Genomic DNA, 15,437 nt, shown 5'->3' on the forward strand with positions numbered 1-15,437 from the left:
AACGTACAGTATATAACAGTGTATTTTCTCAGTGACCTCTGGGTGTCGGCATTGCATTGATGAATCTAAGGCCACATCGTCCAACCCTTCACAACGCCTTTGTTCGCCACTGCAAGATAAAGCACATTTCAAATGAGCTCGCCATCATCTTGAATCTGCGCTACTCACGAAACACGCATAAAGAGTCCAACAGTCTGGATAAAGAGCGTGGCGACAATGGGGAGTGAAAGACAATGTCGGTGGAGGATTTTTATTTCGTGCGCATTTCACTTGGCTTTACTACTGTGTGGCGGAAAACGGACTCTAGCAGAAACAAGATACGCCGTGGCAGAAGAGGTAAAAGAAGGATCTGTGATTGGAAATGTGGCGAGGGATCTTGGTCTTGACATCACCTCCTTAAGTAATCGACGGTTCCGCGTTGTCTCTGAATCTGCGAATGCACTTTTTAATGTGAACCAGGACAGCGGGAATCTGTACGTTCTTCAGAAAATTGACAGAGAGGAGCTCTGTCAGGGGAATGGTGCATGCATTATGGAGCTAAAGATCATAGCCGAAAACCCTTTGGAAATACATTACGTGGTTGTGGAAATCAATGACGTGAACGACCACACGCCGACTTTCCCCGAAAAGGAACAGAGGTTTGAAATCGGTGAACAGACAATGCCGGGAAGGAGATTCCAGCTGCACAGTGCGCGAGATCCAGACACAGGAATCAACTCGATTCGCACCTACACGTTAACCTCTAATGAACACTTCGACATTGATATCCGCCAAAGCGATGAAGACAAAATCCCGTTTCTCGTGCTTAAGAAGTCGTTAGATCGAGAAAAGAGAAGCAGACACACATTAATTGTCACCGCTATTGATGGAGGTAAACCTCCAAAATCAGGAACCCTAAATGTTTCAATTATAGTTTTGGACAGTAATGATAATCGACCAATATTTAGTCAGGAGATTTATCAAATTGAAATACATGAAAATGTTCCAGTGGGCACTTCAATATTTAAAATGAATGCCACTGACCCCGACGAAGGCAGCTACGGTGAAATTGAATACAGCCTTGGAAAAACACTGAAAAAAAAAGTTTATGAGCTTTTTGAATTGGATAAAGTAACTGGAGTAATTACAGTGAAAGGGGAAGTAGATTACGAAGAAAATGATGTTCATAAACTTGATATTGAGGCATCGGATAAAGGACAACCTCCACTAACAGGTGAGTGTAGATTAATAATAAAGATTAAAGATCTAAATGATAATCCACCAGAGATCGAAGTGACATCACTGTCAAACCCAGTGTCCGAGAATTCAAAGCCTGGCACAATGATTTCCCTAATAAGTGTGAAGGATAAAGATGCTGCCGCAAATGGTAAAGTAATCTCAAGCATAATTTCAGTTGTTCCTTTTGAATTAAAGTCGTCATATAAAGAGAACATATATTCAATTGTCACAAAAGGTTTTTTAGACAGAGAACATGTGTCATATTATGACATAACAATCCAAGCAACTGATTGCGGTGACCCTCCGTTATCTACTTACAAAAAAATTAGCATTCAGATAGCAGATGTAAATGACAACAGCCCACAGTTTCCAGAAAATCCATTACAGATTTACCTATCAGAAAATAATGGTGCTGGAAAATCAATATTTTCTGTAAGTGCAACAGATAAAGATATAGGCGAAAATGCAGCTATTACATATCATTTAGGAGGAGAAATGGGTCGGAATGACATCATATCTTTGCTGAACGTAAATTCAGAAAATGGTCAAATTACCGCACTGAAAAGTTTTGACTTTGAAACACTGAAAACTTTCCAGTTCCAAGTTGTAGCCACGGATTCTGGAACTCCGTCACTCAGCAACAACGTGACAGTCAACGTGTTCATTCTGGATCAGAACGACAACGCTCCAGTCATCCTGTATCCACTCAGCTCCAACGGCTCTGCTGAAGGTGTGGAGGAGATTCCCCGCAATGTCAACGCAGGACACCTGGTGACTAAAGTCAGAGCCTATGACGCTGATATAGGATATAACGGCTGGCTGTTGTTCTCACTGCAAGAAGTCACTGACCACAGTCTGTTTGGTTTGGACCGCTACACAGGACAGATCAGGACACTTCGTTCATTCACAGAGACAGACGAGGCTGAACATAAACTGGTCATCCTGGTCAAAGACAATGGAAATGTTTCACTGTCAGCAACAGCGACTGTGATTGTCAAACTTGTGGAGCCAAAAGAGGCTTTTGCAGCCTCTGATGTGAAAAGTGCAACAAAAGTGGAGGAGGAGGACAATGTTACATTTTACCTGATGATCACTTTGGGAGCAGTTTCCGTATTTTTCCTCATCAGTATCATCGTATTGATTGCAATGCAGTGCTCAAAATCCACAGACTATACATCTAAATATCTACAAGAGACCAATTATGATGGGACACTGTGTCACAGCATTCAGTACAGATCTGGAGATAAACGGTACATGTTGGTTGGACCCAGGATGAGTATTGGATCTACTATAGTCCCTGGGAGCCATGCAAATACTCTCGTGCTACCTGATAGGAGGAGAGCATCTGAAGAGGTGAGTGTGGTGTGGTGGTGTGTTCCAGGCATGCTTTAAACCCCTCCTCATGAATGAACGTTACAGTGTGAAACGCAATATTTCATCCTGAAAAAGATGGCATATTATTATTATTATTATTATTATTGTTATTATTATTATTATTATTATTATTATTATTATTATTATTATTATTATTATTATTATTATTATTATTATTATATCTTCATTAATATGCTTTGTTTGTCAATCTCCCAATATTTTGCCGGGTCCTCTCTTGGACTTTGGTGCATCTGGGCTTTATGTCGCTATCCTTGGTGCTGATATGCGGTCTCGCTGACTTAATGACATGTTTTTTTTTTTGTTTTTTTTTTAAACTTACTGTCAGTCTGCCCCTGTTTCATTGCGTCGATACCGCTCACAAGCAATAAGTTACCTTTCAGCTTGAATTTCTGTTCAAAAGACTCATCGGAATTGGGATGTTTAATTTTAATCCGAATTGTCCACACGGTGTCAGCGTGATACCAGCGTCTGGCTGTGGTGTTGCAGTGGTAGCCCTGCCCCTTCTGGAAAGGTTTGTTCTTTCGAAATACACCAAACAAGCGAGTGATAACGGCCAGACGAGTTGGCGTTGGACTTTGTTTTTTCCTCCCTTTTGCTGGTTTAAGAACAACGGATATTTTTCGAAACATTTTCCGGAGTGCTTCTCGAGTAACCATAATCCCTGTACAGAACCGTAAATGGATACAATGTTACAAGGAGGACAAAGACGAGCAGTACAGTCCTGGTGGGTCGCCATCAGTATGTGTGTGATGCTCAGCCCCATGGAGCAGGTTTCAGCTCAGATCAAATATTCTTTTCTCGAAGAAGAAAAAGTGGGATCTGTTGTTGGAAATGTCGCTAAGGACCTGGGTTTGGATATGAGCTCGTTGGGAGAGCGGAAGTTTCGCATTGTCTCGGGAGCTGAAGATGCTCATTTTAAAGTGAATCCGAACAATGGCGTCCTGTATGTGCATGAAAAAATTGACCGGGAGGAGCTGTGTCACAGCGTTTCACCTTGCATAAAAAACTTGAAAATGGTGGCTGAGAACCCCATGGAGATACACTATGTCGAAGTTGAAATTATTGATGTAAATGACAATTCGCCCAGCTTTCAAGAGGACGAAAAAATACTGGAGATTTCAGAGTCCACTCTTTCAGGCAGACGTTTTCAATTACCGACCGCGCGAGACCCAGATGTTGCAGGTAATGCAATACATGCTTATAAACTAAACCACAATGAATTTTTCACCGTTCAAATTAGAGAAAGAGGGGATGGCAAAGTACCTTATCTAGTTTTGCAAAAGTCTCTAGATCGGGAAAACCATCAAGAACACAAACTGCTTCTGACAGCAGTGGACGGTGGAAATCCACCGAGATCAGGAACTCTGAATGTTACAGTCATTGTTCTCGATTCAAACGATAACCATCCAACATTTAGTCAAGAACTATATGCAGTCACGATTCCTGAAAATGTACACACAGAAACAAGTGTAATTACAATAAAAGCGACTGATCTCGACGAAGGATCAAATGGAGATATTGAATATTTCTTTGGTGGCGAAGTTGACCCTAATCTTCACAAAATGTTTAGCTTGAACAAAGACACAGGTGAAATTAAAGTGAAGGGAGATATTGACTATGAGAAGGCGGATGTCTATAAATTAGACCTCCATGCTATTGACAAGGGACAGCCTCCGATGAGTGCAGACTGCACAATAATCATCAAAGTCATAGACAAAAATGACAATGAACCTGAAATAGAGGTGACATCTCTGTCAAACACAGTTTCAGAAAATGCAAAGCCCGGCACAGTAGTGTCTTTGATAAGCATCACAGACAAGGACGCTGGATTAAATGGGAAAATAATATGCAGTCTTACAGAAAATGTTCCATTTGATTTAAAGCCGTCCCTTAAAGATAATATGTACTCTGTTGTTGTAAAACAACATTTGGATCGTGAATCAATTTCTCATTATGACGTCACAATAAAAGCTACAGATTGTGGTCAGCCTCCTCTGTCTACATTTAAAACCCTGAGCATCGATGTAGCTGATGTTAATGACAATAGGCCAGAGTTTTTGAATAATCCGATTAGAATTTATGTGGTTGAAAATAATGTCCCAGGAAATCCAATATTTACTGTTTCTGCTTCAGACAAAGACTTGAATGAAAATGCAGCTTTAACTTACCAGGTAATTAGAGAGGAACGGAGTCATCAGAAAATTGCAGCATTTTTAAATATCAATTCAGACAATGGACAAATACTTGCCCTGAAAAGTTTTGACTTTGAGACTCTGAAAACGTTTCAGTTCCAAGTTTTAGCCACGGATTCTGGAACTCCGTCACTCAGCAACAACGTGACTGTCGACGTGTTCATTCTGGATCAGAACGACAACGCTCCAGTCATCCTCTATCCACTCAGCTCCAACGGCTCTGCTGAAGGTGTGGAGGAGATTCCCCGCAATGTCAACGCAGGACACCTGGTGACTAAAGTCAGAGCCTATGACGCTGATATAGGATATAACGGCTGGCTGTTGTTCTCACTGCAGGAAGTCACTGACCACAGTCTCTTTGGTTTGGACCGCTACACAGGACAGATCAGGACACTTCGTTCATTCACAGAGACAGACGAGGCTGAACATAAACTGGTTGTCCTGGTCAAAGACAATGGCAATGTGTCACTGTCAGCAACAGCGACTGTGATTGTCAAACTTGTGGAGCCCAAAGAGGCTTTTGCAGCTTCTGATGTGAAAAGTACAGCAAAAGTAGATGAGGAGGACAATGTTACATTTTACCTGATGATAACTTTGGGCTCAGTTTCTCTACTTTTAATCATCAGCATCATCGTCCTGATTGCAATGCAGTGCTCCAGATCCACAGACTATACATCTAAATATTTACAAGAGACAAATTATGATGGGACACTTTGTCACAGCATTCAGTACAGATCTGGAGAAAAACGATACATGTTGGTTGGACCCAGAATGAGTATTGGATCTACAATGGTTCCTGGCAGCCATGCAAATACATTGGTGCTCCCTGACAGAAGGAGGGCATCTGAAGAGGTAAGACGACTAATTATAATTAAATTTCATATGCGACTATTGATTTTTTTTCAACAACAAAGCGGATGCTTAGTTTAAATTTTTTTGTTTGAAATTTGAATTTATTTTGTTGAGTGGCTGAGCCATCTCGTTTTCGATGGGGTCCTCAATTCCACAAAAGAAATTAGTGCTTCCAAAACATAGTTTTCACATGATGTGTTAATCTAAATTTGAGATGGAAACGGCCTTCATTTCTTTCAGAATATTTGTACATTGTATTCCGTACATAATTTGTCTTGTTTTGACTGTAGTGCTGAAAACTGCTGTCATTCAACGGCGAATTTCTTTTAAAATTCAAACTCAAATTTATTTCAAATAATAAGTCTGGATTCACTTCGAATTCGACCACTCATTGCCCGATTTCGTTTTCCCATTTTTTGTCTCGGGCAAAAAAAAAAAAAAAAAAAAAAAAAATCAACCATTTTTCTCAGATGCGCAGAAAGTTGACTACTGAGAGAGACTGTGTTTCTGGATGAACAAGCTCTGTTGGATTTATTGATGATTGATATTATGGAACCTTTCTTTCACTGACGTGACGTGGCTTGGTGTTTTTGATACACTTCGGTAAATAACGCTGAATTTCATATTTAATGTCCTCTTCCTCATTTCTATTGGTTGCAAGTATTCGATGATCCACCTGGTGTCAGTGTTACAATAGAGAATCACTAAACAGACTCAGTTCAACAAGACACTTCCCCTTATAAACCGTTTTCATCGTCTCGGTCACAAAGAATGCTGTCGTTTCGGATATGATTCGTATGGATTCTTCGGAAACGTCTCTGTGCTCAATAATTTCGGGACAACGGGGGATGTTTTTCAAGTAACGCATTCATGGATTCTGTTTTAATGTTTTTGGCGATGGGAGACAAAGGACAAAGAGGCAGGATGGTGTCCAGGTCAAATTTAGTCCTTTTGTCTTTACTGGCTTGCTTCGGGGAGCTGACTTCAGCTCAAATAAAATACTCGACTCCAGAGGAAGGAAAAGTAGGAGCTGTTATTGGAAATGTTGCAAAGGATCTGGGCCTCGACGTAAGCACACTGACAAACAGGCGTTTTCGGATCGTGTCTGGACCTCAAGAGACGCTCTTTGAGGTAAACCCGAGCAACGGGGTTTTGTATACTCACAAGAAGATCGACCGTGAACAGATATGCGATAGAAATGCTGCCTGTTTATTGGATCTAAAAATAGTTGTTGAAAATCCACTTGAAGTTCACTATGTCACCGTGGAGATAACAGATGCAAATGATCACGGCCCGAGTTTTGTCGAAAAAGAGAAGAAAATAGAAATAGCAGAAAGCACATTGCCGGGAGCACGATTTCAGTTGCCGGGTGCACAAGATCCAGATGTTGGAATAAACTCAGTTCAGCGATATAAACTCAGTCAAAACGAAAATTTTCATCTAGAAATTCGAGATCGGGGAGAGGACAAAATTCCCTTTTTACTGTTACAGAGGCACTTAGACAGGGAGCAGAAAACAAACCACAGTTTGATTTTAACCGCTATGGATGGAGGGACACCACCAAAGTCAGCACATCTTAATCTGACTATTCAGGTTCTCGATATCAATGATAACAGACCAGTTTTTTCGAAGGAAGTGTATTCCGTTGAATTACAAGAAAACGCTGCAGTAGATACGATAATCATACAAGTCAAAGCTACTGATATAGACGAGGGAGTAAACGGTGATGTTGAGTACGCTTTTGGGGGTGATATAAACCCGAGTTTATTTCAATTATTCTCTTTAGACAACCACACGGGACAAATTCGAGTGAAAGGTCAAATTGACTATGAGGCTGCCAGTGTTTATAAATTAGACGTCCAAGCATCTGACAAAGGCCAGCCACCCATGACTACTGACTGTAGAGTTATAATCAAGATTGAAGATATTAATGACAATAAACCAGAAATAGAAGTTACATCAATATCCAACATGGTCCCTGAGGATTCAAAACATGGAACAGTCATTGCTCTCATCAGTGTTAAAGACACTGACTCTGGTTTAAATGGAAAAGTAATTTGTCATCTGACAGAAAATGTACCATTTGAATTAAAACCGTCATTTAAAGAAAACATGTATTCTCTAGTTACAAAAGAAGCCCTGGACAGAGAAAGTGTGTCTCATTATGACATCTCAATAACTGCTATTGATTGTGGGGACCCGCCTCTCTCCACTCTGAAAACCTTAAGGATTCAGGTCTCAGACGTAAATGACAACATCCCTGAATTTTCACAAAGTCCTTTAGAATTATATTTGACAGAAAACAACGCTCCCGGCGCATCAATATTTTCTGTGAGCGCATATGACAAAGACATAAATGACAATGCTGCGGTTTCCTATCATGTTCTGAGAGGAAAGGGGGGTCACAGTGATATGGCCTCTTTTCTCAATATAAATTCAGAAAATGGACATATCACAGCACTGAAAAGTTTCGACTTCGAAAACCTGAAAACTTTTCAGTTCCAAGTTGTAGCCACAGATTCTGGAACTCCGCCACTCAGCAACAACGTGACAGTCAACGTGTTCATTCTGGATCAGAACGACAACGCTCCAGTCATCCTGTATCCACTCAGCTCCAACGGCTCTGCTGAAGGTGTGGAGGAGATTCCCCGCAATGTCAACGCAGGACACCTGGTGACTAAAGTCAGAGCCTATGACGCTGATATAGGATATAACGGCTGGCTGTTGTTCTCACTGCAGGAAGTCACTGACCACAGTCTCTTTGGTTTGGACCGCTACACAGGACAGATCAGGACACTTCGTTCATTCACAGAGACAGACGAGGCTGAACATAAACTGGTTGTACTGGTCAAAGATAATGGGAATGTTTCACTGTCAGCAACAGCGACTGTGATTGTCAAACTTGTGGAGCCCAAAGAGGCCTTTGCAGCTTCTGACGTGAAAAGTGCAACAAAAATAGACGAGGAGGACAATGTTACGTTATACCTGATGATAACTTTGGGAGGTGTTTCTGTATTTTTCATCATCAGTATCATTGTGCTGATTGCAATGCAGTGCTCCAAATCCACAGAGTATACATCCAAATATTTACAAGAGACCAATTATGATGGGACACTGTGTCACAGCATTCAGTACAGATCTGGAGACAAGCGGTACATGTTGGTTGGACCCAGAATGAGTATTGGATCTACTATAGTCCCTGGAAGTCATGCAAATACATTGGTGCTCCCTGACAGAAGGAGGACTTCAGAAGAGGTAAGGCTGCACAACCTATCTATAACCTTTTTTCTCCCAGTTTAAAATGTTGTTTGCCACTTACCGAAAATCTTTTTTGGTTAAAAAAATGTTGTGACTTGATATCACATCCAGCTCACAACAGCAAACGGCGTTTCATAAGCAATGTTTTATTAGAGAGAATATCATGCATTACACCATGAATATGCCCAGACAATTTTACTCACAACCTCAGTTTCATTCACTTCGGTGAACATATTTAATGATCTTTATAATAACCACCGACAAACACCTCTAAGCCGCTTTGCAACGGCGATTCTTTGTGATTTGTGACAGCTGTCGTTGGTTCTGGATAAAGAAAGAAAGAAAGAATTAACAAGAAAACTCAGCATTAATTTTTGCTACACTGGATACAGATGAAAGCGCACTTTCGCTGTCCATGGTCCTGAAATCTCCGTATCACCATGTAGTGTTGCTGTGGAATTGTTTCTGTACTTTGCTGTCTTCCCATTTTTTATCGATTGTAATGGATTCTCTTAAAAGTAGTGATAGGGAACGTTGCGTTTTTCTTTCTCGGTGCTGACCTCTAGGTGTCACTATTATATCAGAGAACCTGAAATGTCTCCTATCCCTCCCCTCACCGAACCTTTCTTTGTCATCGAAGCCGAGCAGAGCTCATGAACCAAACAGCTCTGTGAAGATGCAAAAATCTACGTGCTGAGAGATTGGTGGTGTTGAAGAAACCTTTGAATATATGCTTTGTTGAGTGGCAATGAGGATGTATCCAACACCTGGAAGAAATATCTGCTCCTGGTATATCTTTCCATTGGCTTTACTCTTTTTTACAGGAAGGGGGGCTTTTGCTCAAATAAGGTACTCGGTACCAGAGGAAGTAGAAGAAGGGACTGTTGTTGGAAATGTGGCGAAGGATCTTGGCCTCGACGTCGCCTCTTTGACTGATCGCCGATTCCGCGTGGTTTCTGGAAGTAAGGACGCAGTTTTTGAAGTAAATCAGAATAGCGGTGCATTGTATGTCGGAAATCCTATAGACAGAGAGGGGCTATGTCAGGGCAGCGGTGCCTGTTTAACAGAACTGAAAATTCTAGTCGAAAACCCTTTGGAAATACATTACGTGCTAGTAGAAATTACCGATGTGAATGATCACTCTCCCAGTTTTCCCGAAAAAGAACAAACATTTGAAATAGCTGAGCAAACGTTACCAGGAAAGCGTTTTCAGTTACACACTGCTCGCGATCCTGACGCAGGAATTAACTCCATACGTACCTATACTTTAACAGCAAACGAACATTTCGAAGTAAATCTTCGTCAAAGTGACACAGGAAAGATACCATTTTTAGTGCTGAGGAAACCATTAGACAGAGAACAGAAGGACAAACACACGTTACTGGTCACTGCAGTCGATGGAGGTAAACCTCAAAGATCAGGGACATTGAATGTTTCAATTATTGTTCTTGATAGCAATGATAATCGTCCAATATTTAGTCAAGAAATTTACCAAATATCAATCAAAGAAAACATTCATGTGGGCACATCAGTGTTCAGAATGAATGCAACTGATCTTGATGAAGACACAAATGGAAAGGTAGAATACAGCCTTGGAAAAACATTGAGGCAGAAAGTTTATAACATGTTTGAAATTGATAAATTAAGTGGGGATATTATAATAAGAGGAGAAGTGGACTATGAGGAAAATGATCAATTTGAGCTAGATGTCGAGGCATCGGATAGAGGAACGCCTCCACTAACTGGGGAGTGCAGAGTCATAATAAAAATTATAGATATTAATGATAATCCACCAGAAATAGATGTAACATCTTTATCAAATACTGTGCCTGAAGACTCAAAACCTGGTACTATAATTTCATTACTTAGTGTAACAGATAAGGACTCTGGTGTCAACGGGAAAATAATGTCAAGCATCATAAATGACGTGCCTTTCGAATTAAAACCGTCCTATAAGGAAAACACCTTTTCGATTGTTACTAAATCCATTTTGGACAGGGAGAAAGTATCTCATTATGAAATCACAGTAAAAGCCACTGACTGTGGTGACCCTCCGTTATCTAGTTTTAAAACAGTGAGTTTCCAAATATCAGACGTAAATGACAACAGTCCACATTTCAAGCAAACCCCTTTGGAGTTTTATATTGGTGAAAATAACGATGCAGGGAAGACGATATTTTCTGTAACTGCCGCAGACAATGATCTGAATGACAATGCAGCTATTTCGTATCATATTATGAGAGAGGGGAATCAAAAAGACATCATGACTTTTTTGAATATAAACGCCGACACTGGACAAATCATAGCACTGAGGAGTTTCGACTTTGAGACTCTGAAAACTTTCCAGTTCCAAGTTGTGGCCTCAGATTCTGGAACTCCGCCACTCAGCAACAACGTGACTGTCAACGTGTTCATTCTGGATCAGAACGACAACGCTCCAGTCATCCTGTATCCACTCAGCTCCAACGGCTCTGCTGAAGGTGTGGAGGAGATTCCCCGCAATGTCAACGCAGGACACCTGGTGACTAAAGTCAGAGCCTATGATGCTGATATAGGATATAACGGCTGGCTGTTGTTCTCACTGCAGGAAGTCACTGACCACAGTCTCTTTGGTTTGGACCGCTACACAGGACAGATCAGGACACTTCGTTCATTGACAGAGACTGACGAGGCTGAACATAAATTGGTCATACTGGTCAAAGACAACGGAAATGTTTCACTGTCAGCAACAGCGACTGTGATTGTCAAACTTGTGGAGCCCAAAGAAGCTTTTGCAGCTTCTGATGTGAAAAGTGCAGCAAAGATGGATGAGGAGGACAATGTTACGTTATACCTGATGATCACTTTGGGAGGTGTTTCTGTATTTTTCATCATCAGCATCATAGTGCTGATTGCAATGCAGTGCACCAAATCCACAGACTATACATCTAAATACTTACAAGAGACAAATTATGATGGGACACTGTGTCACAGCATTCAGTACAGATCTGGAGATAAACGATACATGTTGGTTGGACCCAGAATGAGTATTGGATCTACAATTGTTCCAGGCAGCCATGCAAACACGTTAGTGCTCCCCGACAGAAGGAGGGCTTCAGAAGAGGTAAGCCCAGTTCTTTAAATTCACAGGAAAAAATAGCTACATGAAATAACTAAATGTATCTTGCATCTTTCAAATCAGAGAAAATTTAGTCATTTACGTTCTGTCTGCTTAATTTTACTTGTCATCTGCAATTGCACAATGCGTTTTAATGATGTTACTGCGTAGTCAATAGTGCTTTTTAATTATTCACATCTCAGCGGGCATTCCATGGCGCTGTCCATGGTTCTGCAGATGAGAACGCTTCGTCACATACGAGCTGGGGATTTTCAAAAATGTTTTGATTGACAATTATGGAGAACTAAATATTCATTTGTTTGAAGATCTGAAACTTCATTGTTTAAAGGACTTGGAAAGATAAACCATTTTTTCCAAGTGAAATATAAAGAAACAAGGTTTTACTGTTAATGATCAATTGTTTTACATTTTCGAACTATAACATGAGGAACTGAACAATGCAATTTGCCATCTTTTTGGTGGCTTCTATGTTTTAATGGATTTTTTTCAAGAGTAACGTATATTTAAGTCATTTATTGATTTGATGGTTTATCTGCTGTCTGAAGAGACTGCGACAAAGCAGAGCATCGATACCTTAAATTATATTTTGATCGTAAGTTATGTTTACGAATGTTATTCTACATTTTGTTTCGACTTCGTGGCTTTGAAATCTGTTTGGAACTCCTGCCTGTCGTAAATACCTCTGGGTGTCAGTATTACATCGGAATAACAACACACCGTACCACCCCCTTTTCGGCTTTTGTTTCCTGTTGTAGAAGGCAACTGCGGTGCTTGATTCGATCGTGAGCAGACTGACCGTGGTTTATGTGAATGTGCGATGCTCAACATATTGAAGCTTAAAAATAATTTGTAGTGGTGGCGAGGATCTATTTCTATGTTACCGGATAATGATGGGGACTGTCACAAATGTTCGCTCAAGGATTTACTGGATTTTTTTTCACATGTCCCTACTGCTGCTTTTTGGGAAGAAAGCTTTTGCTCAAATAAGATACACAGTTCCAGAAGAGTCTAAAGGTGGAACGGTCGTTGGAAATGTTGCGAGAGATCTCGGACTTGATGTCACTTCTTTGAATGATCGACGTTTCCGTGTGGTATCTGGAAGTAAGGACGCTTTTTTCGAGGTAAATCAGGACAATGGGGCTCTCGTCGTCCATGGGAAAATCGACAGAGAGGAGCTCTGTAAAGGCAGCGGTGCATGTGTAATCGATCTCAAAATTCTTGTTGAAAATCCCTTGGAAATGCATTATGTAACAGTAGAAATCATTGATATTAATGACCATTCGCCTAGTTTCCCAGAAAAACAGCAAACATTAGAAATAGCGGAGCATACACTCCCCGGACGGAGGTTTCAGCTTCACAGCGCTCGTGATCCCGATGCTGGAATAAATTCTATTCGAACCTATACACTGACGTCGAACGATCACTTTGAAATAGATATCCGTCAAGGTGACGAAGACAAAATCCCATTTTTGGTGCTCAAGAAGTCGTTAGATAGAGAACAAAAAAACAAACACATATTAATTGTGACAGCAGTTGATGGAGGCAAACCTCCAAAAACAGGTACCCTGAATGTTTCCATTATTGTTTTGGACAGTAATGATAACCGACCAATATTCAGTCAAGAGATGTATCAAATTGAAATACAAGAAAATGTATCAATTGGTACTTCACTATTTAAAATTAATGCAACTGATCCCGATGAAGGCACCAATGGTGAAATTGAATACAGTCTTGTTAAAACTTTGAGGAAGAATATATATAGACTTTTTGAATTGGACAAATTAACTGGGCTAATTAAAGTAAAGGGATTGGTAGACTATGAGGAAAACGACGTTTATAAACTCGATGTTGAGGCTTCTGATAAAGCAACACCCCCAATGACGGGTGAGAGTCGGGTCATAATCAAAGTTATAGATGTCAATGATAATCCTCCGGAAATAGAAGTAACATCACTGTCAAATACAGTGTCTGAAGATTCAAAAGTTGGTACTGTCATTTCACTGCTGAGTGTGACAGACAAAGATTCCGGAGTAAATGGTAAAATAATAACAAGCATAATCTCAGACGGGCCTTTTGAATTAAAGCCATCATATAAGGAAAATATATATTCAGTTGTAACAAAGGGACTTTTAGACAGGGAACAGGTGTCTCACTATGAACTGACAATCAAGGCTACAGATTGTGGTGAACCTCCACTATTTACATTCAAAACCTTTAGTATTCAGATAACAGATGTAAATGACAATAGTCCATGGTTCTCACAGAATCCTTTACAAGTTTATATGTTTGAAAATAATGTGGCAGGAAAAATACTTTTCTCTGTCAGTGCAACTGACAAAGACATGAACGAAAATGCAGTTATTTCATATCATATAGTCAGAGAAGGAGGTCCAAATGATATAATGTCTTTTCTAAATGTACAGCCAGAAAATGGGCATATTACCGCGATGAAAAGTTTCGACTTCGAAACTGTGAAAACTTTCCAGTTCCAAGTTGTAGCCACAGATTCTGGAACTCCATCACTCAGCAACAACGTGACAGTCAACGTGTTCATTCTGGATCAGAACGACAACGCTCCAGTCATCCTGTATCCACTCAGCTCCAACGGCTCTGCTGAAGGTGTGGAGGAGATTCCCCGCAATGTCAACGCAGGACACCTGGTGACTAAAGTCAGAGCCTATGATGCTGATATAGGATATAACGGCTGGCTGTTGTTCTCACTGCAGGAAGTCACTGACCACAGTCTCTTTGGTTTGGACCGCTACACAGGACAGATCAGGACACTTCGTTCATTCACAGAGACAGACGAGGCTGAACATAAACTGGTCATCCTGGTCAAAGACAATGGGAATGTCTCACTGTCAGCAACAGCGACTGTGATTGTCAAACTTGTGGAGCCCAAAGAGGCCTTTGCAGCTTCTGATGTGAAAAGTGCAACAAAAGTGGAGGAGGAGGACAATGTGACTTTTTATCTGATGATAACTTTGGGAGCTGTTTCTCTACTCTTCATCATCAGTATCATTGTTCTGATTGCCATGCAGTGCTCCAAATCCACAGACTATACATCAAAATATCTACAAGAGACCAATTATGATGGGACACTGTGTCACAGCATTCAGTACAGATCTGGAGATAAACGATACATGCTGGTTGGACCCAGAATGAGTATTGGATCTACAATTGTTCCTGGCAGCCATGCAAATACCCTCGTGCTCCCCGACAGGAGGAGAGCTTCTGAAGAGGTAGGACTTTCTGTAAAATATAGTTCAGGTAATCTGATAAACGTCTGACAGACAGAATAACCAGTGAGTTCAGACATCCATTCCATCAACACTTTCTATTAATTATCACTTGTCCTATTTTGCATTGTGAGTTGGGTGCAATGAGAAAATTATGCTGTTAAG

The 15,437-nt window shown here is 40.6% G+C and overlaps 5 protein-coding genes across 5 annotated transcripts in view; all 5 read left to right on the forward strand.

Moving 5' to 3' along the window:
• The first annotated feature begins 213 nt into the window (after positions 1-213).
• LOC115404938 (protocadherin alpha-8-like) lies at positions 214-2,610 on the forward strand. The gene has a single exon (XM_030114297.1). The coding sequence runs from the start codon at positions 217-219 to the stop codon at positions 2,608-2,610; it is 2,394 nt and encodes a 797-aa protein (XP_029970157.1). The 5' UTR covers positions 214-216.
• Positions 2,611-3,271: 661 nt separating this feature from the next.
• The window catches only part of LOC115397319 (protocadherin alpha-C2-like), a 422,283-nt gene continuing 410,117 nt past the window's right edge, over positions 3,272-15,437 (forward strand). The window contains exon 1 of the mRNA XM_030103611.1: positions 3,272-5,657. Within this exon, the coding sequence (XP_029959471.1) occupies positions 3,291-5,657 (2,367 nt within the window). The 5' untranslated portion in view covers positions 3,272-3,290. The remainder of the gene's footprint in view (positions 5,658-15,437) is intronic.
• On the forward strand, positions 6,425-8,957 carry LOC115398745 (protocadherin alpha-8-like). The gene has a single exon (XM_030105676.1). The coding sequence runs from the start codon at positions 6,528-6,530 to the stop codon at positions 8,955-8,957; it is 2,430 nt and encodes an 809-aa protein (XP_029961536.1). The 5' UTR covers positions 6,425-6,527.
• On the forward strand, positions 9,631-12,047 carry LOC115397734 (protocadherin alpha-8-like). The gene has a single exon (XM_030104184.1). It carries the CDS (start codon positions 9,664-9,666, stop codon positions 12,034-12,036), a length of 2,373 nt encoding a protein of 790 aa, XP_029960044.1. The 5' UTR covers positions 9,631-9,663; the 3' UTR covers positions 12,037-12,047.
• On the forward strand, positions 12,712-15,323 carry LOC115403650 (protocadherin alpha-8-like). The gene has a single exon (XM_030112628.1). It carries the CDS (start codon positions 12,921-12,923, stop codon positions 15,321-15,323), a length of 2,403 nt encoding a protein of 800 aa, XP_029968488.1. The 5' UTR covers positions 12,712-12,920.

The sequence above is a fragment of the Salarias fasciatus genome, chromosome 2 (assembly GCF_902148845.1).
Source record: "Salarias fasciatus chromosome 2, fSalaFa1.1, whole genome shotgun sequence".
Classification (NCBI taxonomy): domain Eukaryota; kingdom Metazoa; phylum Chordata; class Actinopteri; order Blenniiformes; family Blenniidae; genus Salarias; species Salarias fasciatus.

What these genes read in the sequence shown, in the direction of transcription:
- LOC115404938 (XM_030114297.1), top strand. Translation starts at nt 217, where the DNA reads ATGGGGAGTGAAAGACAATGTCGGTGGAGGATTTTTATTTCGTGCGCA.
- LOC115398745 (XM_030105676.1), top strand. Translation starts at nt 6,528, where the DNA reads ATGGATTCTGTTTTAATGTTTTTGGCGATGGGAGACAAAGGACAAAGA.
- LOC115397734 (XM_030104184.1), top strand. Translation starts at nt 9,664, where the DNA reads ATGAGGATGTATCCAACACCTGGAAGAAATATCTGCTCCTGGTATATC.
- LOC115403650 (XM_030112628.1), top strand. Translation starts at nt 12,921, where the DNA reads ATGATGGGGACTGTCACAAATGTTCGCTCAAGGATTTACTGGATTTTT.